We start from the raw sequence: 27,370 nt of genomic DNA on the forward strand, positions 1-27,370 counted from the left end.
CACGCCGTTGCCTTGAACTTCTCTCCAGATCTGTTTCCTCAAGGCAGGCTTGGCCGGGTGAGGTTTCCTTCAGCGCGAGGATGTTTCGAAATGCGGTAACCAAAAAAAAAAAGGAGCCAGACGGAGCCAGGAGGCGGGGGTGCCTCTGCCCAGAGACAGGGCTGGGAGTAAAAGCGGCTCCGGAGCCGCTGGCTCTAGAGAGGAGCCGCGAGGACCGGCGCCCGGGCTCCGCGTGTCAAAGCGCTCGCACGTCTCTGCTGTGGGAGAGCGGCTTTCGCTCTCCGGTAGATGAAGCCCCCAAGAAGCGATGCATTGCTACCGCCCTCGCCGTCCCCGCCGGACCCACCACACAGCGGGGATTTGGGCAGGGGCTCGTTCTTCCCCGGTGCTCCCGGTCCCCTCTCCCAGATTTCTCCTTGCTGACCGTTGGAGACACTTGGGTACACTCCCAGCTTTGTTGTCAGCTCTGCCTTGCGCTTTGCTGGCCCCAGAAAGGGTTCGAGGAGCAGCCTGTTGTGTTGACCTGGGCGCGAGAGCAGATTTCTGCAAATCCCGTGGAGCTGGGCCCGTTTCCCCTGTGTTGCACGTCCAGCTGCCGGGGTAGAGAGCAGGATCTGAAGGGGCCTTCTCCCGTCCTGGAGGCCGGGAGCTCAGGGGTCCCCCGGCTCTGAAACCGCCTCATGCAGTGGCCATTGGCAAGTCACGTTATCTCAGGGGCGACAGCGGGGGAGAAGGCGTGTAGCCGGCTGGATGGGGGCCTGCACAGGCATGTTGGCTCGTGGTCCGTCACGCTGGCGATGCTGAGTCCTGATGAGAGATGCCGCTTGCTGTGGCCGCAGTGTCCCTAGGGCGGCTGGCAGCCGCTCGACAGGCACCCGGGAAGATCCAGTCCCTGCCCAAATTGTTGCTGCGTGCCGAGACGAGAGCATCCCCCACTTCCCCAGCACGTACCGTGCAGCAGAGTCCTGCGGCGTGCTGTGCCAGCGCTGTGCGAGCCTTGCTGAGACGCCTCGGGCCTGGCCCCAGAGCCCAACATGCTGAGCACCCATGAGAGGGTCCTCGTGCCATCCCCGGGGGGTCCGGGCAATCACAGCCGATAACTCGGATCCAAGCAAAGACGCCGGGCTTTGTGACTCGGCTTCTGGTCGGCAGTTTGGACCCATGCCTGGGGGGCGTGTGTTTTATGCAAAATTTTTGCAACAAACACATGGCAATGAGTCAGGGCTGACTTATTTGTAGACACAGGAAGCGGAGGCCTGGTGTCGGCAACCGAGTCCAAATGGAGCGCACAAACCAGGCCGGGCGCCTCTTTTGCGGCGTCAAAGTCGCTGACCCGGGCAGGCCGCAGCAGTGTTGCACTGAGCCGGGACTTTGCGTGGTCTTGGGAGCTACGGGGGGCCGGGGGAGATCTTGGTGGGAAGATCCCGGAGGCACCCTGGCTAGGAGTCTTGATTGCACACGGTCATTAAAAATACCCCGGCCCGGGGGGCAGCAGTCGGGAGTGTGCCCAGGGCACCCTTGCAGCATGGGCAGCTGCTTCTTGGGAAATTCCCTCTGCAGCACCAGGGGAACGTGGCCTGTCTCTGAGCCCAGCCCGTTGCTGCTTGGCGCTGTCCTGGGTTCGAAAGCTGCCCTGCCACAGCCCCGGGGCGGGGAAGGTCCTTGTTTGCCGAGCACTCTGCAAGGCGCGTGCAAGGCCTCCCTGCTGCTGCCCCCTCCGTGTCTCCTGCAGGAAGCCCGAGCTGGCTCTGCATGCAGGGATGAGCAATGAGCATTCATTGCCGAGAGAGCCAGCTGCACGCCTGGCCCCGTGACAGCCCCCTCCAGCTTCCTCCTGACACGTGTGGTATGGTCGGTGGGTCTCCCATACTCTGCTTACCCAGGCAACAGCCTGGAGTTTGCTTGCACCCATGTCCGTGGGGCCTGGGTCACCCTCCTCCTTGCGTCTGGACGTGGAGGCTTTGCAGCTGCCTGGGGTGTTTCTGGAGCCGCCTGTCTGCACCCCGGTGCTGCGCTGGCTGACGCAGGCGCTTGCCGGCCCCAGAGGGAAGGGCTGGCGGGGGTGCAGACCACTGGCTGCAGGTATAACCGAGGCGCAGGGGTCCCCTTCTCCCTGTGGAAGCCACGGCCATCTCCCCTGCAAGCCTAGCGCTGCCGGAGCTACTTGCCCAGGCTCCTTCCCCATGCTCTGCTGGCCCCCCACCCCAGCGTGGACCTGGGGGCAAAGCCAAGCAAGAGAGAAAGGGAGGGAGCTGGCTGGGAAGAGCAAACGGGGAAAGGTGCCTGGAGGTGGCAGCAAGTTTCGGAGCCTGGACTCCAGGGGCGAGTGGCTGGGCTGAGCCCCGTGGCCTCAGGTCCTGGGAGCCCAGATGGGACGTCGCAAAGGCCCTCCGTGGGTCCCCGTGGTACGTTTCCCGGAGCCGCGGACGCACCCACCGGGTCCCAGCGCTGTTCCGAGCGTGACCCGATACCCTGGGCAGCTGCTGCCTTTGATTTTGCTGGGACTGGGCCGTGCTGGCCCTGCCATCGAGGCTGCCGCGCGGGTTCGGGCTGTCCATCCCCGCAGAGTTGACCTGCTCCTTGCTTCTTGCTTTCTTCCCGTGCAGGCATTTAATGCGTGGACCGCCGGCCACAGAGGACCTGGCTCCCTAGGACCCCATGGCCCCCTTCTGACCCGCTTCTCGCTGCATTCATTGCCGCCGCGTTTCGCGGGGACGATGCCGGCCACCAACGGCTTTGTGGCCACGCCGCTGGCGAGCCTCCAGAAGCAGCTGGACCTGTGCCTGGTGTGCTCCAAGTGCAGCGTGCGGGACAACGAGACCACCTACCAGTGCCGGGAGGTGGAGCACAAGTGCATGCACGAGATCCTGCTGGCCAGGGACAAGAGCAAGAAGAGCAAAGCCTGGCGGAAGGTGGGGCGGCGCCCGGGCTTCCCCAACCCGGCGCGATACGAGGTTTGCCGCTACTACGTCGTGGGCGCGGGGTGCCACCGGCACAAGAACCACTGCACCTTCGCCTGGAGCCGGGAGGAGGCGGCCGTGTGGAACTTCGAGAGGCAGCACCAGCTGGAGCGCCGCGTCCTGAAAGCCCTGGTGCTGTCGGCCCAGGCCACGGGCTGCCCCGGCGGCCCCCTGAGCCTGGGAGCGCCCAGCACGGCCGGGGAGATCCTGAGCGAGTTCGGGGGCCAGTTTCAGGAGATCTGCTGGCTCTGTTTTTGCCAGAGCCCCCCGCGGATCTCGCTGGAGGGACTGGCGCGGGTCTGCGAGGTCCACTGGACGTGGAAAGCCCTGCTGGTCCACGTGGTGGCCGACTCCAGCCTGAAAAAGCAGTACGTGCCCATCCGGCCCTGCCCCGAGCTCCTGCCGCGGCTGGACTATTGCAGGTTCGTCTCCCGCAACGCCCCCTGCAAGCACGGGCTGCAGCGGTGCTGCTACGCCCACAGCGAGGTGGAGATGGCCGTGTGGGAGGCGGAGCGGCGGCACGAGCTGGCGCGCGCGGACCTGCTGCTGGCTGCGGCTCCCGGCGGCAAGAGCAGCGAGTGCCTGTCCCAGCTCTGCCCCCCGCCCCAGGCCCAGTTCTACTGCCGGGTCTGCCTGGTGACCTTCAGCTCCCAGGAGAGCTTTGAGAACCACTGCTCCTCGGCGGAGCACGCCTACATGCTCTCAGCCGATGCCCTGGTGCAGTGGACTCACCGCACCCCGCCCTACGAGCTGACAAAATTCACGCTCTGCAGCAGGTGAGGACCCGACGGGGCATGGCGTGTGGAGGGCTCACCGCTGGCTGAGGGGTGTCGAGCGTGGCTGGGGTTCGGAGGGGAGGGGGTTAACGTCTCCCCGGACCGAGGAGGGTGCTGGGGTGCCTGACCTCGCGGGGTGAAACAAGGCAGGATGCAGCTTGGGCTGGCAGCCTCCAGGGAGAAGGGCTCCTCTTGGTCTCAGAGCCACGACAGTCTCGGGCCTGTATTGCCCGGAGGGAGCAGCCCCAGCCCTGCTGGCCCCGGTGCACGCAGGCTGCAGGGAGGTCCTGCGCTCGCTGCTGGCGCAGGCTCCGGCAGTAACGGGTGGCTCCTCACCGGGGCACGGAGCAGAGGGGTGGGAGCGTGGCCGTGCCGCCGGGTGCCCAAGTAACCTGGCAGCTGCGTTGCATGCACGGTGCAGAGCAGACATCTGCGAGCTGGGTGAGCACTGCACCCAGGCCCACTCGACGGCTGAGCTGGAGGAGTGGATCCAGAGGGTGAAGGTGGCCAGGAAGAACAAGAAGTCGGCCAAGGAGGACGGGCTGCTGGCCTACCAGGACCGACTCATCGCTGAGTACCAGGAGAGCTGCAACGAGGTGTTCGTTGTAAGTAGGGAGCACGGGAGAGGCTCGGAGGCGGCCGGCGGGAGGTGGCTGCAGCACTAATGCACGCAAACCTGTGTGCTGGGCAGGCTGGCAGCGTGCAGGGAGCCCGTGGGGGCATGTGGAGGCACGCGAGGGCGGGTGTTGGTGGATGCTGTCGTGTCCATGCCCCTCTGCCCTTGCAGGCGAGGGTGGGGCCATGCGCCTGCTGCGGGCCAGGGTCGTGGTGTTAAATGCATCATCCCTTGCAGCCCGGGCACTGCAAGCATCGCGACCCCAGGCTGCCATGCCAGGGCCTGGAACCGGCCTAGAGTAGAGTTGGGGGTAACTGTGTGACTGCGGGTGCGACACCAGGGCTATTCTTGTGCCTCTCCCGCCAGCTGTCTGAGCAGGTGGACGGCGTCACGGTCACGTGCAAGCAGCCCCTGCGGCTGCAGTCCGAGAACAGGAAGACGAAGTACAAGTGGAGCTTCAAAGTTCACTCCCAGGTGAGGCAGTGGGAAGGGAGTCAGGGGAGCGGGGGACGGGACGGAGTCCTAAATTGCAAGGGGACTAAAACTCGAGCCCTGCAGCTCTTGGGAGCTTTGCGTGGCAGGACCGGTCCTTGTGGGGCGTGGGAATGGCCCCGCGGATGGCGGCTCCCGCCGAGAGTCTGTCCCTGCTGCGGGGTGTGATGGGGGAGGCTGAGAGGGTCTCGGCCCCCGTCGTCGCTACAGGGCTCCCTTCCCTTCTCGTTGCCAGCTGCCTCTGTGCCACGTGGCTCTCCTGAAGAGAGATCCCGGAGCCACGTTCTTCCTGGCGGGGGACGGGCTGCCCCGGGGCCTCACCTACCTCCGCGGGGAGCGGTTCCCGGTGGCGTCGCCGTCCACGCGTGCGGTGGAGGTCTGCATGGAGTGCTGCACCTTCGGCGTCTATGACCAGTGGGTGGTCTTCGACTTCGGCACCCGCCCCGTCCTGGTCCGCAAAATCCAGGCCAAGATCGGCTGCAGGGAGACCCCGCGGCACGTCCCGGCCCTGCCGGGGGCCAGCTGCTTGGTGGACTTCGAGCGGTGGCACAGCGGGAACCGGGTGATAGTCCCCTGCGTGCAGCGCACTGGCGACAGCCTGGACCTGCTGGCCAAGTACAAGGCACCAGCGCTGTCCCTGGGGTTTCAGCCCGGCGGCGCGGCCCCCGTGCCCATCACCCGCCTCAACTACCGGGAGAGGATGCACGACTTCCTGTTCCGGGAGGAGGAAGCGGAGCAGAACCTGATCACCAAGTAAGTCCCCAGCGGCCGCGACCGGGCCGGGGCCCGAGGGGCCTCTGTCCCCTGCCGACGGCCCTCTTGCCAAGGCCCGGCCCGCTTGCTGGGTGGCTTCGGCAGGTGGCGAGACCAGCTGATGTCCCCCCCCACCTGCCACGGTGCTTCATGGTGCAGTTAAAAGCAGAGCTGGGTGGTGTTTAAACCCTGCTCGTTGCGGTCTTGCCTGGCTGGTGCGTGGGGCAGGGACTCGGGGCGAGGCGGGGAGAGCCCTAGAGCCGGGGGGCTGGAAGGGGCCTGCGGGCTGCGCTGTTGACCCTGCCGCTCTCTCCGCCCCAGGCTTAATTTGCAGGTCACCATCACCCCGAGTCCAATGCTGCAGACGCTGTCCAGGGGGATGCAGTTCGCTCTCCCAGGGGACCTGTATGCTGAAGTGCCCACCCCATTCGCCCTGACGCCGGACACCAACGAGGGCTACCTGCTGAACCGGTCCGTGACCACCGCGTTCCTGGCACCCGTCCCGCCCACAGACAACCGGGTGTTCGAGGTCAAGGTGGAGAAAAAGGTGACCACGGAGAAGAGCCTCTGGCTGAGTATTCCCCAGAGGTGCTGCCAGGAGCTGGGCTTGCGGGCCGGTGTCTCCCGCCTGGTGCAGATCCAGTTCCAGATCGACCAGCTGCAGTTTCGGCACTGGCACCATGCTGTGGACTGCCTGCTGGACGAGCGGCTGGTGCTGCCCGACGTGGCGACCTGCTCCATCCCGCACTCCCCCAGACCCCACCTCTTCGGGAACGCGAAGCAGAAGCTGGCTGTCTCCTTCATCACTGGCCAAGCCACCGGCCCCCGGCAGGTCCCTCCTCTCCTGATCTATGGGCCTTTCGGCACTGGGAAGACCTTCACCTTGGCCATGGCCACCCTGGAAATCCTCCAGCAGCCCAACACGAGGGTGCTGATCTGCACCCACACCAACAGGTGACTTGCGGGCACCGGGGGAGAGGCTGAGCTGGAGGGATGGCTCTGAGCTGGTTCTCCAGGAGCACGAGGGGTGGGCAAAAGGGAGGGTGAAGAGAAGGCAACTGATCTCGTATGGAGTGTGTCCTCTGTGCATGTGCACAGCAGGCTTTTTGCACGCACGCGGTGCTGTTTGGCAGGTGTACGTGGGGGGCCTGGCTCTCAGGGAGGCTTGTGCCAGTCTCCCTTGCCCCAGGAGCAGAGCTCTCCATCAACCGTGTCTAGAATCCGGCTCATGTGTCCTCTCTTGCTTCCAGCGCGGCCGACATCTACATCCGGGAGTACTTCCATGAATACGTCGTCAGTGGGCACCCCGGGGCAGTGCCACTGTGCATCAAGTACATGGAGCGCCCCGTTGGCACGACCGACCCCATCACTCAGATGTACTGCTGCCTCGCCAAGGACCAGAGCGTCTTCCGGCACCCCACGCCGGCGGAGATAGACAGGCACCGCATAATCATCACCACCTCGATGCTGTCCAGGGACCTGCGGGTGCCTCCAGGCTATTTCACCCACATCCTGATTGACGAGGCTGCTCAGATGCTGGAGTGCGAAGCTCTGATTCCTCTTTCCTACGCCACCCTGGAGACCCGTGTCGTCCTCGCCGGGGACCACATGCAGATCACCCCCAAGCTGTTCTGCCTGGGAGGCGAGCAGTCAGCCGATCACACCCTCCTCAACCGCCTCTTCCAGTATTACCAGAAGGAGAAGCATGAAGTGGCCAAAAAGAGCAGGATCATCTTCAATGAGAACTACCGCTCCACGGCAGGCATCATCGAGTTCGTCTCCCAGCACTTCTATGTCGGCAAGGGCAACGCCATCCAGGCCAGCGGCAACATCCCAGCTCACCCCGAGATCTACCCGCTCATGTTTTGCCACGTGTCCGGCTGCACGGAGCGGCACATGTCCTCGACCTCCTGGTACAACACCTCGGAGATCACGCAGGTGATTGAGAAAGTGAAGGAGATGTGCCAGAAGTGGCCAGACGAATGGGGCCCCCGGGAGCCGAAGAGCATCTGCGTGGTCTCCTACGGCATACAGGTACGTGGGCAGCCGTGGTCCGTCCCGAGCCAGCCGACGTGTAAGTGTGCGTGGCATATATCACTTTTTCGGTGAGGTGGCAAATGCTGGACTCTTCTGTAAGTGTTGCTCTTTGGCATTCGGTATCGCTCGGGACAGCTCGCCACGGGGATGTCCGTGTTGTGTAGAGGCAGAGGGCACTCTGAGCGGAGGGCTGCCTTGCAGAGCTTCAGTAAAGGCTTTTCCTCGCTTGCTGCAAGCCAAGGGTGCCCTGTGAGCTGGATCCAGCCCATGGAGCAGTATCAACCACCCCATGGCATTGCCTGCTGCGTGCAGCATGTGCTGGTCCCGTGTCCCCCTCACCCAGTCAGGAGGGCTGGATGCATTTGATGCCCCTGCTTTAAGCCAAGGGCCAGACTTGGCAAACTTGGACTCCCTGCCAGCCCAGCTGGGGATGGAGAGCTCTGGGCTCCTTTCCTTGACGTTACTGCCCTGGGCACCGGGTGTCCAGCCACTCGCGGGGTGACTTGCAGCTGGGTAGGGCAAGTTACACCTGGTTGTCCCCTTTGGTTAGCCCCCAAAGCGGCTGTTACCAGGAACCGCCAAACTCAGATCTCTCGTCTGCACGCTTGGCTGAGACCGGGAAAGTGGCCCCGGGAGGTTTTTGGAGCTGGCCCTGGCGTATGACCCTCCGTGCGCTCCTTTCCCGTCAGGTCCAGGTCATACGGCAGGAGCTGCGGAAGCAGCAGCTGGGAGAAGTGATGGTGGAGAACTACGAAAACCTGCCAGGTCGGTGTCTCGTGCGGCAGCTGCCGTCTGCTTCGGCAGGAGCAGGCTCTGCTGTCCCGCGGGCTGCGCTGGATCCGGGGGAGCTCTGCCAGGCCCTGCTAGGGGCCGTCCTTTAGCGCAGCCTGTCCGTGGGCCGCTGGGTTTCCGGGGTGCTTCCGTACCCCAGTCTCGGCCCATTACCTTCGCTGGGGATTGGCACTTCTGCAGGGGCACGAAGGCACGGCGGTGGGGGCTGGCGGCTGTGCCGTGGTGGCAGCAGAGAGGCACGTAATCGATGGGGTCTCCAAGACCTCATGAGTGCGCTGCTGAATCGCCTCCAGCTTCTTGATAAAAGGCCCTGGATTGCAGCCAGCCGGGATCGGGCTGAGAGCCGCCGGGTAACGAACACTGTCACCCAACCGAAACTTCCTGCGAGGGGGTCTCTGCCGTGGCCGTACAGCGCAGAGGCGCAGCCGGGAGAGCACGCCGTGTTCGGGCCTTGTTTGCAGCCCCGTTCAGCCCAGTTGCAGCCTCTGGGTTTCCCCCAAAGCCCCAGGGTTGCTTTTCCCACCCCCAGGGCTCTTCACACACCTCGCTGTGTTATGGGGCTGAGCTCCAGGGGGTTTGCATGCGCTGGTCCTGGGCTGGGGAAGGCCTGGCCCCTTTCCTCCCTGCTTTCGTGTGGGTCCCAGATGCCCCCCCGGACTCCAGCTGAGGGCAGCTGCCCCTCGCAAGGCTCCCCTCTTGCCAGGGCAGCTGGAGGTGACCGCTCTGTCTCTTGTCTCTCCTCCTGCAGGCAGAGAGTTTCGGGTCATCATCATCAGCACGGTTCACACCAAGGAAAGCCTGCTGGGCTGCGCCTCCCGCAACCTGGAGTTCTTCAACGAGGCGCGGGTGCTGAACACCGTCATGACGAGGGCCCAGTCGCAGGTGGTGGCAGTGGGGGACGCCGTGGCCCTGTGCTCCTACGGGCAGTGCAGCAAGCTGTGGAAGCGCTTCATCCAGGAGTGCATCGAGAAGCGCAGCGTGAGCCCCGAGACCCTGACGCTGGCTCAGATCAAGCAGGTGGTGAGCGACAAGGAGAGCTGGGCCCGCCGCGGCGCCAGGCAGGTCGAGGACGAGGACGAGGAGGAGGAGGACAGCGACACGGACTCCTGGGCCTCTGAAGCTGACCTGAACGCCGGCGACCCCATCCTGCAGGAGCTGCTGGATGAGAGCAAGAACGCCCTGGTCACGGTGTCGGAGGAAGGGCTGCTGAACGTGCGGGCGGCAGCCCCCGCCGCGCCGAGCGCCGGCACGGAGTACATCAGCTATCCCGCCCGCACCATGCAGGAGTACCTGCACATGCATCCCAACCTCTACAAGCGGTGCGAGCTGGTCAAGGAGGGCTTCGACAAGGCCGTGGCCTTCACCCTGGATGACTCTCCACCCCTGAGCATCCAGATCAAGGGCCGCGTGAACTGCGGCATGGCTTTCACCGGGGATGAAGTGCTGGTCTGGCTCCAGGCCGGGGGTGGCGCGGCTCGGCCCCAGGGCAAAGTGGTGGGCGTGCTGAAGGAAGCGGAGAGGGAGCGCGTCTTCGCGTGCATGATGGACGAGTTTGACCCGCGCGTCATGATCCCCATCGACCCCAGTGTCACCAAGATTTACGTGCCGGGGCTGAGGGGGAAGCCGAAAGTAGTCCCCATCCGCCGGCGGGTCAGGGACACTTACCAGGTGGTGAGCTGCGAGAGGATCACCCAGGAGATGCGGCGGAGCCGGCTCTTCTGCGTCCAGGTGATCTCCTGGCGAGAAGGTTTCTATTATCCTCTCGGTATCATCACGGAGATCCTGCCCATGGCGTTCACGCTCGAGGAAGGTTTGAAGATCCTCAGCCTGGAGTACAACCTGCCCAAGCAGTACCCCAGCCCGGTGACCAAGGAGCTGGCCAAGTGCGCCTCCCTCCAGCCGAACCTCAGCAAGGGGAAGGTGCGGGATTGCCGCGGCTACCTGACCTTCACGGTGGACCCCCAGGGCTCCAGAGACCTGGACGACGCCATCAGCGTTCAAGACCTGGGCGACCACTACGAGATTGGGATCCACATTGCGGACGTGGCTGCCGTCGTCCACAAAGACAGCGCGCTGGACAAGGAGGCCAGGAAACGCGGCGCCACCTACTACACCCCCGGGAAGCAGCCGCTGGGCATGCTCCCACCCCGGCTCAGCCAAGACCTCTGCAGCCTCCTGCCTCAGAAAGATCGCCGCGTGATCTCCCTGTTCGTGACCATCGAGAAGGCGGGCGACCAGGTGATGAAGGGGGTCTTCGCCGCGTCCACCATCCGCTCGGACCGGCAGCTGACGTACGAAGAGGCGGAAGGCATCATTAGGAGCCGGCGCCGCGGGGAGGCAATGCCTCTCTGCTTTGACACGGTGGAGGACTGCGTCGCGGTGGCGTATCGCTTCTCCAGGGTCCACCGCAAGTTCCGGCTGCAAGAGGATTGTTACTACGACCAGCTGGATGAGGATTGCTCCCTGGGCCAGCAGGGCTCCCACCGGATGGTCCAGGAGTTCATGATCATGTTCAACAGCTTCGTGGCCGAGTTACTCACCAGCAAAGCCGACACCAAGAGCGTCGCTCCCCTCCGATGCCAGCTGGAGCCCAACCCTCAGCAGATGGCTCACATGAAGAGCAAGTACGGCCACATGATCCCCTTATCCCTCCACCTCTCCCACCACCTGGGCAGGCTGCCGGCCGCCCGGGCCCCCGCCCAGGCAGCAGAGTTCAGCCTCCTGACCCCGCTGTGGCAGCACCTCCAGTCGGCCGCGCGGGCCCGCGACTTCCCCACGATGCTGGACCTCATCGCGACCGACGACATCCACCCGTGCATGGCGCCCGTGGTCCTGGAGTTCAGGAAGCTGCTGAGCCGCTCCTATTTCAGCCGGTCCAACTCGACGGCTCAGTCCAAGGCCGGGCACTACTCGCTGCACGTGGACTCGTACACCTGGGCGTCCTCCCCCATCCGCCGCTACCTGGACCTGGTGGTCCAGCGGCAGCTCCACGCCGTGCTCTTCAAGGAGCCCGTGCTCTACTCCGCGGACGACATCGAGTTCCTGTGCCACGACTTCAACCGCAAGAACTTGCAGGCGCAGGCCTACGAGAAGAGGGCGCACTCGCTGCAGATGGCCACGCAGCTGCGCAGCCAGGTCCTGCAGAAGGTGGCTTTCGTGGTGAGCGTGGAGGCCGCGAGCCGCCACTTCCGAGCCTTGTTCCCGCTGAACAAGGACAGCCTCCCCGACCCCCAGCTGCTCAACTACCGGTCCCTGCAGCTGGCGGAGCAGCCCACCTTTTTCCCGGAGCAGGGCAGCGTGCGGCTGACGTGGAGGAGGAGGATGTACTCCGTCGCGACCAGCAAGAACCGCAGCCTGCAGCCGGGGCCCCTCCGCGCCCAGGACGTCACCCTCTTCAGCGCTCGGGCATGGCAGGACGTGCTGACGGCTGTCCAAGAGGAGGATTTTGATCGCGTGACCGCCCTGCTCCAGGAGGCCCAGGGCTGGCCCCTGCGGCCAGTGGGGAGAGTCGGCTGGAGCAAGTGCTCCCACTACATGGAGCTGGGCGTGGAGCTGAGCGCCGGCAATGTCCTGCGGCTGCAGCTCACCACGCACGTGCACCGGGGCTTCCTGGTGCCCTTCGTGCAGCTGTGGAGCGTGGCGCCCGGCTTCGACGTCTGCTTGGAGCACACGGAAAAGCCCATCGACTGCTTCTCCGCCTACGCCACGCAGGCCTCGAAGGACAGCTACGCGAGCCCGGAGGACTACGCCCGCGTGTGGCAGCCGCTGAGCGCCATGGAGTCGGCCTCGTGCGCCGTGGCGGAGAACGACTCCATCATCCTGCACGACGTCAAGATCACCTGGGCGCAGAAGAGGACGTGCAGAGGGCAGCGGCAGGGGTCTTTCTGCCTGCCCTACGACTTCCTGAAGGAGTGTGCCATCGAGGTGGATTTCAGCAACTGCTACCTGTGCGTCCGCCTGGCCGGGCTGCAGCTCGGCGGGCTTCCCCGCCCCGAGGACGCTCTCAGCCAGCGCCTCCAGGACCTCCGCCTTTCCGGCGAGACGGCGGCCGACGGGAAGCTGGTCATCGACCCGGCCACCTACACCTGGGTCGCCCACGGGCTGACGGAAGACTCCAGCGCCGACGGGAAGTCGGACAGGAAGGGTCAGGAGACCGTGAATTTCTACGTCCATTTTCTCTCCATGGACGAGGTTTCTGCGGAGATCTCCCAGGACAACGCCCGGTTCACTGTGGAGCTCATCCCGAAGATGCTCCCTGATGTGTAAGTGTGCGTTTGGCCTTCTGCCTGGGAGGCGGCCGTGGGCTATTTCACCACCCTGGGTAGGAAGCGTTGGGCTGGTCTCCCTTGAGTTTCTGCAGCTAAATGCACCGCTCCGCCAGAAACCCCCGATGTCCCGCCAGCCCTAGAAGCGCTGCCCCGCTGGTGCTGCCACCCTGGGCAACTGCCGTGGTTTGCTCGTAGCCCTGCTTTTACATGTATTTACATTTTTTAAATCTAGCTTCTTACAAGACTCTCTGCCCCAGCGACCTGAGCCCACTCGAGTGTGTCGCTGGTCCAGTGTGCACCCCCTGGGCTTGGTGCATGTCTGCTTTGCATTGACGGTCTCCAAAGGCCTTCCCAGAAAGCCGACCTGCCCCTTGAGCTCCCAGCTCGAGTGACAGCGGACGTCTTAGCTTTGCACCCAGGCAAGGCGCTGTTCTGCATGTCGCTGGGGCCAGCAGGAACGGGCATCGGAGATTCCTTGATCACCCCCTGGTTTCTCACGGCATGAAAGCTTGTGCCGTCTACCCGCATCCGCGTTAGGCAGTGTATTATAGAGGGGCGTGTCTGCCCCGACTCCTTTTACATTCACCTCTGCAATGATGCCTCCTCGTGACGGGCGCTTTGGAAGTGCCATCGCCGTGCCTTGTTATCAGAGCGGGCTGCTGCTCTTGCTCTCAAGGCCCCGAGCTATGCCTGGCCCGGAGCAACGTTTCCCGTGGAGCTTTGAGATGCAGGAACAATTGTGGGGCAATGGCTGTGTTTTGCTCTAAGAGGGAGCTGAGGAAGGCACTGTGAAGCTGTCGGGAACCTTTTCCCCAGATCCTCGCAGCTCTCCAGGTGCTTCGGAGATGGGTCAAATGGCCAATGAATCCTGTTCTGATAACACTTCCATGCAAGCAGTTTTGAAGCTCTCTGCTCGGGGCCTGAGCTGAGTGCACCAAGGCTGAGCATAGCGCACCCCAAGGCTGTGCGGGGCTGCAGGTGCCGGGGTTTTCCCCGTGCCGTGCTCCCTTCCCCTAACTCCCTTGTCCTCTCTCGCAGCCGGAAGGAGATGGCGATCGGGAAGCTGAAGTATTCATCTGATCTTGCCAAGAGCATAGCGCTGGGTCACGAGACTCCAGAGAGAGGTAGGCACAGACCTCCGCAGGATGCAGCGGCAGCCTCCGCTCGGTAGCCAAAGAGAACAGAAATCCTTTCTCGCGCCGTCGCTGGCAGTAGTAGCGGTAGCAGCAGCTCGCCGCTAGCACGTTTTCATCTGGGGGCTTCAAAGAGCTTTTTTTGAAAAATACCCATTTTACAGGTGGGGAAAAGGAGGCACAGAGCTCGAGGTAGACACAACCCCAGCTCTGGGTTAAACACTAGGGTGCTGCAAGTGGGAACAGTCAGTGGGCCACCCCTGAGAGAGCTGGGCTAGCTCCCTTTATACTTTGGCTCCTTCCTTGCAGAAAGGTCCACGGGTGGCCGAAGTTGTCGGTGCAAGGCAAGGACATAGTGTGGGGGTTCTCGCCCTGTCTGTGCTGGCCCAGTGCGGCAGGGTGGGACGGATGCCTGGAGTCGCGGTGTGAGGTCTTTTTTGTTTTTAACGTCCCAGTGATCAACTCCAAGCTCCTGGTGCAGAAGACCTTTGATCTCCCGGGGAGCTGCAGGAAGCTCAACCAGAGTCAGAACTCGGCAATCCAGGCAGCGCTGAGGAAATCCTTCACGCTCATTCAGGGACCGCCAGGTGAGACCGGGGGGTCCGTGGGGGTGCGTGCTCTGCTACGAAGGCAGCCCGAGACCTGGCCCCCAGCCTTGACTCTGCACCTTCCCTTGTCCAGGAGGGATTGTGCAGATTTCTGGAGGGGAAAAGCTCCTCATGGGGTGGAAGCAGCAGCTGCTTTGGTCCTGGGATCTCGTAGACCAGTGTTTCTCAGCCTTGCTAGACTCGAGGCTGCCCTTGGACACCATCAGCTCTTGGTTTTCGCTGGATTTTGAATTGCAAAAAAATAACTTTCTGTTGCAAAGAAACGCGAGAGCCTGCAGCACTGGTCAGCCAGTGTTTTTAAATCATGAATTCATATTTGAAATCTCCTGGGTTGATCTTGGGAAGCGTGTTTGCACAACTAGCAGGGCTGATGCTGCGTGAAAGGGTCTCGGTACCCTGGGAGGTGGTGACACCCAGGTTGAGAATCACTGTTGTAGACGGTGACTTGAGGGGCTTTTACTGGCTCAGCCAGACAAAGCGTCTGGATGCATCTCGGCATTTGCCACAGCCCTTCTTGTTTCCCCCCAGGCACAGGGAAAACCGTTGTCGGGACCCACATCGTGTACTGGTTCCACAAGCTGAACCAGGAGACGCTGGAGAAGGAGGCCCCTCTGAAGGATGAGGAGAAGTCGAGGAAATGCATCTTGTACTGCGGCCCATCCAACAAGTCTGTTGACGTCGTTGCTGGTAACTAATTGTACTAACTGCTCGGGGTCACGGGGAGAGGAGGGGAGAGGACGTCGGTCTAAAAGAGCAGGATGAGCTGACACAACAGCAAGGCACGGATGGGCAAGGCGGGGGTGGAGAGGGACTAGCGCGGGTCGGACAGGGCATGTTGCACCGGAGCACCCAGGGACTCCGGTGCTGCTTGCAGTCGGGTTTGGGTTGCTTGGTCCTAAGTGGAGGCCACCGGGGCGCTTCTCACTGACCTGCTTCTGAAGGAGCCTAAAAGTCGATCCTTTTTCGGCGCGCAAGCTTTTGCTGCGTGCAACGAGAGGCCGAGGCAAAACGAGCCTGTGCGTCTCCTGGGATGGTGAGCAGACAGCAGGGCTTCCCTGAAGCGCCTGGGTCTGGGGGTCCTCTCAGTGGGAATGTGCTGCTCCACCCCCAGAGATGCTGCTGAAGATGAGACCAGACCCAAAGCCATTAAGGGTTTACGGGGAAGCTGTCGAGTCGATGGACTACCCTTATCCGGGGAGCACCCGGCTCTTCTCCCGGAAGGCCCTTCGCGACACAAAGTCCAAGCCTGAGCTCAGGTAGGAGGATGCAGCCTCACGCTTTATAATATGGCTCCTCCGTGGCAGAGGCAGCCGCGCTCTTTGCAGAGGTTTTGCTGCGCCTTCGGGGTAGCTCCAGGTAGGAGGTGAGGGTAGGCAGGGGCCGGGGGTGTTGGTGTTCAGGCCGGGACTGCCGGCGGATGGCTCAGAGCTTAATGCCTGCTGCCAGCCGTGGCACTGTCCGAGCGCCTTTGTAAGGGAGCATTGTGACCATCAAACTGAGTTTCCAGTGGGGGCTTCTGATATTTCAGTCATCGCCCAGAGAGGGGGAAGCTGGACGGCTGCATTTCGGCAGAGCCATGCGAAGAAAGGCCCTTGTGTGAATTCTTCTTGTGCTGCCGGATGTGGCGGTCCTCGTCCCGGCTTCCCTCCTGCCCTGCCCGGGGGTCTCACTGGCTTTCGCTCCCTGACAGGGGTTGGAGGGGTGGACTCTCATGTCTGCCTCCTTGCACTCGGGGCTCTAGCTAGTTCTTAGTGCACATCAGACATGCCCGGTTTCCTTTCTGGGTAACTTCGGGGTAGGCGATGATCGAGTTCTTGGGCAGATCTCGACGTACACTAGTGGGGACAGAAACGCCTCGAGATCTTGGTCTGGCTGGGCAGAAATAAAAGCCAGGGCATCGTTCCTTTTGCTAGCATGGGCGCTGCGGTAGAAGCAGGCCCAGCCCTTTGCTGCAGGGAGAAGCACGTGTTTTGCGGGCCGTGTTTTCTACGGGAAAATCCCTTTCTCCTCCAGACACATAACTCTGCATCACCGCATCCGGGAGCCGCCAAATCCTCAGGCCTCGAAAATCCGCGAGTTCGACGTGAGATTCAGGAAAGGAGAGCAGGTCACGGACGAGGAGCTCAGGAGGTGAGTAAGAGCCAGCCAGAGGTGCGGCCGTTCCTCGGTGGGATTGCAGCGCGCGTGGGGATCAACGAGGGCGTGCGACGCAGCAGCCCAGGGAGAGGCTTGGGCTGCAGGTCGCGGGCCTGGTTGCTGAAGCCGGGCATCTCTTGGGAAGTCACTGGGGCTACGCTGATTCGCTCCAGGCTCGGAGCGAGCTGTGAGCCTGTGCTGCTGAGCTAGCCATGAAAACTAAAGACTAAAACGAAAGACCAAGATGGCTCTAGAGCAGTGGTGCTCAGCCAGCATGTTGATGCGTCCTGGGGTGCTGCCAGATCCTTTGAAGGGTGCTGTGGGGTGTGAGGAGATAAGCTAGGGTAAATGTAGGGTCCAGCTTGTCCCTGCCTGAATGATGTGTCATGCCTGCTGCCCAGCATCTCTGCCAGAAGGTGATCTTTGTAATATCCAATCCAGAGGTTGCGGAGCGGGTCTCGAGTCCAGCGAGGGTGTCTGGAGTACAAAAAGGCTGAGAACCACTGGTCTAGAGCAACCCCCCCAGACACCGTTGCAAACACTAACACAGGAGGTGCCCTGCAGATATTTCCCCCTCTGATGCTGGGAGAAACTCTGCTTGAGGAGAAGCATTTTCCGTTGCAAAGAGAGCGCAGCAGGGTGCTTCCTTGGTGCTTCCCATGCCTGGCGGCTGGGGACCCTCCTGCTTCCAGGCCCAGGGCTGTCTCCAGCTGTGCGAGCTGGATGTCTTTTCCCGAGAGGGCTGTAGAGAAGTAGCCCTTTGGGGAAGCTCGGCCAATTCCCAGAGCAGGGACTGATCAGGGGGTAAAGTCTCGCCAGTGACACCACCGTGCAGAGTTTGACCTCCTCCGCCTCCGCCGGCAGATACAAGGGCCTGCTGTCATCTGGGCGCACGTACGAGCTCAAGTCCCACGACGTCATCCTGTGCACGTGTTCGGCCGCCTCTGCTTCCAGCCTGGTGGAGGTCCTGAATGTCAGGCAAATCCTCATTGACGAGTGCGCCATGTCCACAGAGCCAGAGACCCTCATCCCCCTGGTTAGCTACAAGAGAGCTGACAAGGTGAGACCCTCCATGAGGTCCCGGGGCTCCTCTGGGCTAGCTGCCCCAGCAGTATTCCCTGTTCGGAGGCTGTCTTGTGGCATCTCCTCCTTGCGAGCTGCCCTCATGGGCTGTTTCTGTTGCATGGCAGTCATTCTCGTTAAGGATCAAGCAGTTGTTTCCACCATGAAACTCAGCCTCATGCCAGCTGCAGCATGCAATGCAGGTGCTGAGCGCAGAGGTCCATATGTGTGCATTTGCACTCAGAGGCATGACCAGCACCCTCCCTAGGTACATCACTTGGGCCCAGCCACACGTTCTGTTGTGTGCCTGATGGCCAGGGCCTGCTTGCCTCCTCCCAGCTTCCTGGAGTGCAAATGCTTAAACCCACATCGAAGTCTCAAATGATGTCTGGAGCGCAACGGAAGTGGACAGACACTGGAGGCTTTCTCGGTCTCCCCAGAGGGAGGCATGTGTTACCGTGTAGCTGGATATAAAATATCGCTGCACTGACACTGGGTTCACTGCAAGGGGTGGGGTTGCGAGAGGCAGAGGACCGGTGCCTACCCGTCCACCCCTTGCGTTTCAGGTGGTGTTGCTCGGGGACCACAAGCAGCTGCGGCCCGTGGTCAACAACGACTTCTGCAAGACTCTCGGCTTGGAGACCTCCCTCTTTGAACGCTACCAGAGCCAGGCCTTGATGTTGGATACGCAGTACCGCATGGTAGGCGCGCCCCGGTGCCTGCTCCCTCTTCCTGCTCTCGGAAGGGCTGCCGGCATGGCTTGCCTCAGCCCTTTGGGATGCATTTCCTTGGCCTGGGTTACTGGGGGGCATGCCTCTTCCAAAAGGGAAAATTAATCTCTGTGGGAGCTTCCTAGTATTCCTGGCAGCTCTTCATAGCTGTTGAGCTCTGAACATGGTTTTTAGCCACTTCCCTCTTTTGCTGATTACCATCACTGGTGTCACGGGGCAAGGGCTGTGTCCTTCCACACCTTTTGCTGCATAGTGTCTAGCACAACAGGCTCTGGGAACTGCCTGGGGGCTCTGGATGCGGCTCCAGTACAAATAATATGCAAGAACTTCCTTCAGTGCATTTGGTTTTGAAAGAGTAACTGCTGGTGCTAGTCAGCATCACCCTGGCTGAGAAGGCAATTCCCATGTCCTCTGCTATGGGGGTGGGCAGTGATTTTTGTTGAGTTTTCCAAAAACCTCTTCTATAATGCATTGAACATGTTGGATAAATGGGAAGTTGCAGTCATTTGCCAACTTTTGGCCTTTTGGGCGTGCACAACTGATTGCCTCTAAAATACAAGGTCTTGTAACTCAAGGTGCCTTTTTTGCATGTGCAATGCATGCTGCTAGTTCGGACATGGGTTATTTAGCAGGTGATGTTAAATTGCTCGTCCTTCCCATGGGGGTGGTATGTTGGAGGCTGTTATCTGTGGCAGGGGACTGCTGACGGAAGAGCAGTGCCCTCGGTGGATGTTTACAGCCTTCCCGAAGAGGTGCTGCAAACCCTCCAGCTTCTCCTTGGTTACTCACCCACGCTCCTCCCTTTTGCTCTGGCAGCATGCAGACATCTGCAAGTTCCCATCCCAGGAGTTTTACAAGGGCAGGCTGAAGACGTGCCCTACCCTTCACCGTCAGCCCAGCATCCTCTTCCACAGAAACAAGGCCTGCTGTCCGGTCATCTTTGGTCACATCGAGGGGAAAGAGCAGAGTCTGATGGTCTCCACCGAGGAGGGAAACGAGAACTCCCGAGCAAACCTGGAAGAGGTGGAGCAGGCGGTGAGTGGCTGCTTGGCGACCTTCTAGGGGCAGGTGGGAATAAGGGAGCGCGTGGATTTACGGGCCGTGTTGTTTGGCCTCTGACATTGTGTTGCTGCAGTCACCATCAACCTCCGCTTTATTACCTTCTGCCTGAGAGTCTCTTTCTACTGTGCTCTGCGTTTCTGAAAGCAGACGAGTCCTGGCCCTGGCTACTACATGCTAGAGACAGATTCAAGCAGACCAGCTATTAATGAATTGCCCGAATGCCGATGTGGGCACCGTGGGACTCGGGCACAGGTTTCTGTGTGTGGAGTTTCTGCCCTATGGAAACTTTGACTTGACTGGTACATGGCGAAGAGCTGTGCGTACCGCGAGGGGCGCAGGCCAGTGCAGGGAGGATTGTTTTCTCCCAATAAACCGGAGCTCATGTCATGCTACGTCTCTTCAGGTGAGGATAGCAAAGCAGCTGACCCTGGATGGCTCCATCAAACCACAGAGCATTGCCGTCCTGAGCCCGTACAATGCCCAGGTGTCTGAGATCAACAAGCGCCTCACTAGAGAGGGGATCCGTGACATTACCGTGTGTAGCATCATGAAAAGCCAAGGTAAGGGATCCAGGGAATGGATGCTCTCTTCTCCCCTTCGGCTGGGGATTGTGCTTTCCCTGCTCATCATGCAGCATAGCCAAGTGCCTTGTGACCACCAAGAGAAATCCCTCTGGCTCAACCCTCTGGGCGAATCCTGCTCCAAATCAGCATTGAGCCCTTTTATATTTTTCTTTAACAAATCACGTTGCGTCCCAAAAAACCAGCTGCCTAGCGGGAGGGAGACTGCTGAGCATGAATGGCTCTTGGGTGGGGTGTGGGCGAATGCTTGCTAGAGCAACTCTTCTAAAGAACTGTCACCTGGAAGAAATGCAGTAGCTCGCGTAAACGGCTCTAAATGCTGTAATAACAGCGAGAAGCTGCAGACTCCCGGACTCTTGCTGCCGAGCAGTGATTCTCAGCTGGGGTGCCCTGACACCCTGGGGGGCTGGTGCTGCGGGGTGCCCCACAACAGCAGCACTGTCAGGTGTGCAAACACCTATGTGATGCACAAGAAAAACCCAGAGATTTCACATGGGAATCCAGATCACCCTTCTGACCTCCAGTGATCTGTGTTCTTTGCACCAGAAGAATTGCTCTAGTATTTTTCTGTGGTTGGAAAACACATAAAGTTAGGCTTTGAAATGGGTTCAGCTAAATTGAGAAAAGTTGTGGAAGGATGCCTCAAGTCGAAGAAGGCTGAGAGCCACCGTTGTAGAGGCGCAGATACTGTTGGAGCCTGGAAAGGTGATCTGACCAGTTCTGGCTAAACGCCTTCCAGTTGAACATCAGGTTTTCCTCCGCAGGGAGTGAATGGAAGTATGTGATCCTGTCCACCGTACGCTCCCGATCCCAGTCAGAAATCGAACGGAAGCCCACAAAGAGCTGGCAGAAGAAGTTTCTGGGATTTGTTACGGACCCAAACCAGGTCAACGTAGGTCTCACGCGGGCTCAGGAAGGACTCTGCATTATAGGTGAGTAGTAGATGGGGATGGAGAGCCCAACCTTTCGGATGTCCACGTTTGAAGAATGGAGTGGGCTGTTCAGGGCCCTGTAATGCAACTACCCCTCAGAGTGCACCGCAGAGATCACATGTGGCTGGCACGTGTGACAAATTCAGCCTTGCTTAATTTCTGTCCCTGTCAGGCTGCGATCACGGTCGGTCGGTCGGCCGTGCCCTGCTGAGATTCTGACCTGTTTGCACTTTGCGGGTGGCTGGAAGCAGACAGTGACACGCTTGCGATTTTAATAGCTAGCAGTTGTGGCTGAGCTATTAAAAAAAGCTGTGATTTCACAGAGTTTATACCTGGGGCCTTCGGGGCTGAAGGAAATGTCCCTCCAGGTCACGAAGTCCAGTCGTGCTGGTCTCCCTGGGGGCCAAGATGTGAGGGGCACAGTTCTCCCAGTTGTTCCTCTCTCTGGGGGTCAGTGAATCAGAAAACGAGGGTTGAAGAGACCTCAGGGGGCCCCATCTAGTCCAACCCCCTGCTCCAAGTAGGACCAGCCCCCAGTACATCATCCCAGCCAAGGCTTTGTTGAGCCGGACCTTAAAAACTGTCAAGGATGGAGACTGCACCACCTCTCTGGGTGACCCATTCTAGTGCTTCACCACCCTCCTCGTGGGGAAGTTTTTCCTAATGTCCAACCTCAACTCCCCTTGCTGCAGCTTGAGCCCATTGCTCCTTGTCCTTGTCTGCCCCCACTGAGACCAGTCCAGCTCCATCCTCTTTGCAGCCCCTCTGCACGGAGCTGAAGGCTGCTATTCACTCCCTGCTCAGTGGTCTCTTTTGCAGACTAAATCAGCCCAGTTCCCTCGGCCTTTCCACAAGTCCTGTGCCCCAGCCCCACAACCATATTCATTGTCATCTGTCTCTTCCACTCACTCTTCTTCCTTTCTGCTAACAGGGAACCGTTACCTCTTGGAGTGTAACCCCATGTGGAGAAGGCTGCTGGAGCACTGCCGGCAACAGGCTTGCTATACTTCAGCTCAAGGCATTTACGTCCAGAAAAAATCTGCCCTTCACCAATGAGCCTGGACCCCAGCCGGATGAACCAGCCCCTATGTGCGGTGTGACGCGTGCGTCGGGGAACAGCACCATGTCCCAGCAGCTTTCTACCATTCGGGCGTTCAGCGATGAATGAGATTCATCAGGGACTCCAAGACCTTTCCCTGTAGGTTGGCCGCTCATCTTTTAAGCAATTTTAGGGGTTTTTTTTTAAATGAAATGCAATCTTAAATCAAAACTTTGAAGTCTTTGAAACCAAAAAGCTTTGGAAATGGATGGGCGGGGGAGACGGTTGGATGAGCTCCTCGGTGGAGTCCCCAACCCTCCCTTTTTAGTGAATGCAGGTACACTTCGGGGACCAAATGGATCTTTCCATTTCCTCAAGAGCTAAAGCATCGCACACAACAGATCTACAAGAATGGCCGGGATGTGCCATAAAAGGACCAATGCTTCCAAATGCTACCGCTAGTTTTAAAGCCAATGCCTCATTTTTAAAGCTACCTTATTTTGCCAAGCTGAAAACCAGCTTTGTTTTTAATCTTAAATGAAGGAATAGCAAAAAGTAAACTGCAAAACATTATTGGCCAAACAGAGCGCTATTTGTCTGGCCAAGCCTGAGCTGGATTTCTAAATAGACCCATCAACTCTACCTGTATCAAGTGGACAGTGATATGGAAGACGTCTACTAGACGATGGATACTGGAAAGATATTTTTATTTGAGTTTTTACTTGAAAATGTTTCCACTTGTAAAGAAAACCTACTTGGACAAACAAGCAAACAAAGAAATCCTGCTTCTAATTTATTAACTTTTATCTTGGTGAACTTTTGCCTCAGTGGATGCTGCAAGCTTTTAAGAACAGTGTTGGATGTGATGTATATATTGTGCTATATATACATAGTTTGTATAGATATACTTTTTTTAAAGTAGCCACATTGCTAAATCACTAAACAAGAAGGGGCTGATGATGACTCCTTGCAAAGCTGCATCCTACTTTAACTTGTCTGTTAGTGTCTGTGTAGTTGTGAAACTGTACGTAGCTCAGTCCTGAGCTTTGTTAGCCTTGAAGCTGCTGGTTCAAGTGTGGTAGCTGGGGGGAGGCTGCTTTCTGTCCTCGTTCCAGTTCTGAATGTATGAAGTGCCTGCCTCTGGCTCTCCCCGAGACCAAATACGTGGACATGTCCAGAGGTCCCATGGGGAGAGAGCGGGGATGCAGCACTTCTCTACCAAATGAAGACGCTGTGGGACACCAGTCGTCCTGATTTAGCTACCGACTCATCCAACGTCAGTAGTCTCAGCAGGGATTTGCTCCTGTGTTTGCACTAAAGAAAAAGGCAGCAGGGTTGCCTTCTCAGTGTAAGGAATGTGCAATAGAAAGGCGTTGCCTCTGGGACCGTCACATGTGACGCTATGTTTGGTTTCCATGCTCTGACTCTTCACAGTGAGTTTGACCCACGTGCAGCTGGGGAAAGATAAAACCTCTGGCTTTATCTGCCTCTCCCCTACTCCTTGTTTTAAATTGCCTCCTTGCTTCTCTGCGTTTGTAGGACAGATTTCCAAGAGGGGAAAGAGAGAGAGGGAGACCACTCGTGCTGTCCTGCTCCGGCAGTGTAAAAGCAGTTTGTGAATTCAAGTGCCACGGAGGTGTTGAAAGACCAAGGGGACAGGGCGTAAAGGCTTGGGGCAGGTGGCTGCCCCATACAGATGTGTCTTATCTTCAAGATTTTGAAAGAGGCCTTATTTTGCTACGTCGTTAGTGCGGCTCCAAAATAAACTCTGCAGGGCTCGTTTTACAGGTTTCTGAAATGCAGCCACTTCTGGGGGGTGGGGTGCAGAGAGCTGTGAAGGACATGGGGATCTTAAATTCAAAGTATTTCAGTATGTCACAGCTAGCCCCAGCGTTAGGAAATTCATTGCAGCCCTTTTAAGTTTGACAGGACTTCTTCCCCTTTCTTTGATTCAAGTCAGGAGTATCTCTTGAAATCATGGAGGCTGCCCTTGAGTAAAACTAGTGTAATAAGTTGGAGGGGAATCAACCCCTTTGTGCTGGCATAGTCTGATACTTCTGAACTTTATTTAGCTGTTAAATATCTTTGGAGACCAAAAACCAAAATTATATATACATATTTCCATGTGTTTGTATTTAAAAAAACAAAAAAAACCAGTTCTTGCTGCATCTTACAGGATAAAACCTCAAGTGAAGCCCTTCAATTACTTTTATAGTTTCATAGTTTATAAAGCAGTGTTTGGGTGTTTTTGCCAGAAATGTGTTTTGGAGATGTAGGTTACAGCTTCTGTTTAGAAAAATGCTTTCCAACCGCCTATAGTACCTGCCACGCTGATGTTCAGTCCAGGTCCTGGGGTTGTTGAACAGCCCGTTGTATAATTGAGCACAAAGCTGCAGTAGCAGACAGTGGCATTAACCTAATGTTTTAGAGACAGCTGCCCAGCACGTCATGGATTATAGTCTTATGTGTGTTGTGGTTTTGGGTGTATACGATCATAGAAGTTACTTTGCAGGGGGAAATGATTAAAAGTTGTCTGGCTTCATGTGTGCAGACAGCTTTTCCTTTGCCATTTATGATGAAAGGGTTTTTACAGAAAACCCTCAGCATCAAGGCAAGGCGTGTGTGCCTGTGTGTGAAACTACCAAACGAACTAGAGGTCATTCCAGAGGGGCATGTCTAGCGACAGGATGCTCAGGGTACCACCGATCTTGGAGGCACGGTGCAGTGAAACTCATAAAGATGACACATGGCATCGGGAAGGCTTATGGACTCAGAGGGAGATGGGGCTGGAAGGGACCTCCAGGGCTCAGGTCGAACCCTGTGCCCGAAGTAGGATCAGTCGTGTCCAACTCATCCCAGACAAACCCACTGTTAGCAAAACTCCTGTCAACCCTGATGCAGCCACAAAAACTCCTGTCAACCCTGGCGCAGGTAAAGTGGGGGGACCAGGGAGAGGCCCCATAACTCAGAAGTGTCAGAAGGTGGGGCGTTTCATGGCAGACGTCAGGGGTTCGAGTCCTGCAGAGGTATGTTCCTGCAGAACGGCGGGGGTTGCTAAAGGCTGCTGGGTGTCTTCCCCTGCCCCCGGAAGCTCATGTACAGCCCCAGAAGCAGAGGGGTATTGCCATGGGGACATCTCCATTTCCACCACACCCTGCCACTTTTTCAAGGCTGTCTGCGGGCTGTTGGCTGCACAGTGGTGACATCCCTGTCCTCAGATCTGCTAGAATTTAACTGTGAATTTAGCATGTGACATGCCTGTAGAGCGAACAGTGTCTCAGGTTTCTCAGCAGAGTGATCTCAGAAGCCCCTTTTGGCCTGATCTTGCTCCCAATGAGGTTGTTGTGGAGCACAGAAGCCTGCTTGGCTTTAGCAGGACAGGACTGGGTCTGTGGGGTGTCTCAGAAACGCTGGACAGCCCTGTTCAGAGCGCGCAATTACTGCAATAAACCCTTTTTTTAATCCACAGAGATGCAATGTCAGGTGTCATGCAATGCATATTAAGGACCTTTTCAATGTGACTTTTTTTTTTTTTATCTTGAATGTCTGGAATTTGTGACTTGCACCGGGTTTGGATTTACATTTTGGATACAACTATTTTTAAATGCGTCTAATGTTTATACATCTCAGCATTCCCTTTTTTTGATATTTAAGCCATAATTACAGAGATGATTGCATTTGTTAGAAGACAATAAATTTTTATTGACTGTGGGAATACGGTTGGTCTGTCTGCATGAAAGATCTGGAAGGCGGGGAGCGGCCAGGGCTGAATCGGGAAAGAAAGGGTGCGAGTGTGAAACCCAGAGGAAACCTGTTTTCTAAATGATGATTCCTGGGGGATTTTGCACTTTGCTGGTTTCTAAGTCAAAAAGGATCTCTTTTTCCTGCATCTGCAGAGCGTGCCCTTAGAGAGGGGACGTGGTAGGACATGAGAAGGCCAGTAGTGAGGGCAAAAGCGCAGGGAAGGGACCTGGGGTGGAGACTGGCAGCGGTGGGGATTGTGGAGACGGGGCTTCACGCGAGCTGAAATGCAGGAAAATGAGACCCTCTTTCTGGAGATGGGGAGAGAAGAAAGGACACGGCGAGCGGGCTGGGGAGATCTTGCCCGTGTAAACTGAGGACCTGGGACAAGTCTCAGTGATGGGCAGGAAAGACTGGTGCAATGTGGTGATCTTGCACCCATGCACAGTCTGCTTGGCCAACTGCTTCCAGAGGTCCCCGGGCCGCTGTGGAGATGTTCGACCATGCTGTGCTCCAGTTATTGTCAATCTGGAACAACTTATATTGGGGCACTTTTTGAAAACTGCCATGTGAGGCAGAAGAAGCTGATAGGTTGGTATTTTTTTCAATGTAAAATCTTTAAAAATAAGCTTTTAATTTTCCTATTCAACTCTTGTTTCGTTTCTTTGAATGGATAAAACTAGAACATGCGCTAGCCTGTCACATCAGCCCTCAGGTCTCATGCGTGCTGCTCTCCATTGCTTCGTCCGGGCTTGTCTTCAACACGATGGTATCGCACCACTGGTCGTAGACGAGCATGTACGTCTCTGCTCGCTTAATTGTGAATTTGTACAACCTGTTGGGCAGCAGGTTCCGGATTTCGCACATACTGGACGTGACCAGCATCATCCCACATTGCAACCGCTCCTGGGGGGTTCTGGGCTCCAGGAGCTTAAACCTGAGCTCGTACTGTTCAGGCTGCGTTTGCTGACTTGTGATAAACCACTTGAGACTCACCCAGTCCTCATGCGCCACAGATTCCTTTCGATTGAACATCACCGGCATCTGGGTGCTCAGCACCAGCCGAATGTGCGGGATTTTGGTCGCCCCGACATCCGAGACGAGCCGGTGTTTGACATGCAGCCTTCCCGGCACGAGCATGGCGAGGAAATTGTCCATCAGCTCGGAGAGGCTGGACAGCCGCTGCTTAATTGTATCCCACCTGGAGAGGAACGTTACCATATCATAGGTCTCCAGGAAGTGGAGCAACTCCTCCCGCCCCCGTTCCAGCTGTTCTAGCAGGTCTGTCAAGAGCAGCAGCTGGATTTTGGTTTGGATCGTCCCCACCTTCTTCATCCTCTGGAAGCGCCAGGGGTCGATCAGCTGGAACATGGTGGTGGGCAGCATCCGGTAGTTCTGGTCCCCCAGCGCCAGGTGCTTGGGCAGGATCTCGATGTAGTAGGAGCACTTCTTCAGGAGCTCGATTCTCTTGCGGTGGCGTTTCAGCAGGGGGAGGCTCAGGTCGGCCTGCAGGAACTGCCGCACGACGCTCCTCCTCTCCATGTACGTCCTCCACATTTCATGCTCCTGCTCTTCTTTGCTGTAAAAAATGCTCTCCAAGCTGCTCTCGATCTCATTCAGGTAGACATCCATGGATCCCCAGCTCATCGTT

General features: G+C 58.4%; 2 protein-coding genes across 2 annotated transcripts; one reads left to right on the forward strand and one right to left on the reverse strand.

The window, feature by feature from the left end:
- The first annotated feature begins 2,369 nt into the window (after positions 1-2,369).
- On the forward strand, positions 2,370-25,689 carry HELZ2 (helicase with zinc finger 2). The gene is made up of 19 exons (XM_019548102.1): positions 2,370-3,736; positions 4,158-4,341; positions 4,719-4,826; positions 5,080-5,597; positions 5,919-6,551; positions 6,848-7,631; positions 8,324-8,399; positions 9,175-12,688; positions 13,733-13,818; positions 14,283-14,414; positions 14,964-15,122; positions 15,547-15,691; positions 16,449-16,565; positions 17,436-17,631; positions 18,200-18,334; positions 19,181-19,399; positions 19,830-19,986; positions 20,772-20,939; positions 21,871-25,689. Exons 1-19 carry the CDS (start codon positions 2,370-2,372, stop codon positions 21,993-21,995), a joined length of 8,823 nt encoding a protein of 2,940 aa, XP_019403647.1. The 3' UTR covers positions 21,996-25,689.
- On the reverse strand, positions 25,514-27,370 carry FNDC11 (fibronectin type III domain containing 11). Its single transcript, XM_019548332.1, has one exon. The coding sequence runs from the start codon at positions 27,364-27,366 to the stop codon at positions 26,431-26,433; it is 936 nt and encodes a 311-aa protein (XP_019403877.1). The 5' UTR covers positions 27,367-27,370; the 3' UTR covers positions 25,514-26,430.

Source organism: Crocodylus porosus, unplaced genomic scaffold, assembly GCF_001723895.1.
Source record: "Crocodylus porosus isolate Cpor-Errol unplaced genomic scaffold, CroPor_comp1, whole genome shotgun sequence".
In the NCBI taxonomy this organism is placed as follows: Eukaryota; Metazoa; Chordata; order Crocodylia; family Crocodylidae; genus Crocodylus; species Crocodylus porosus.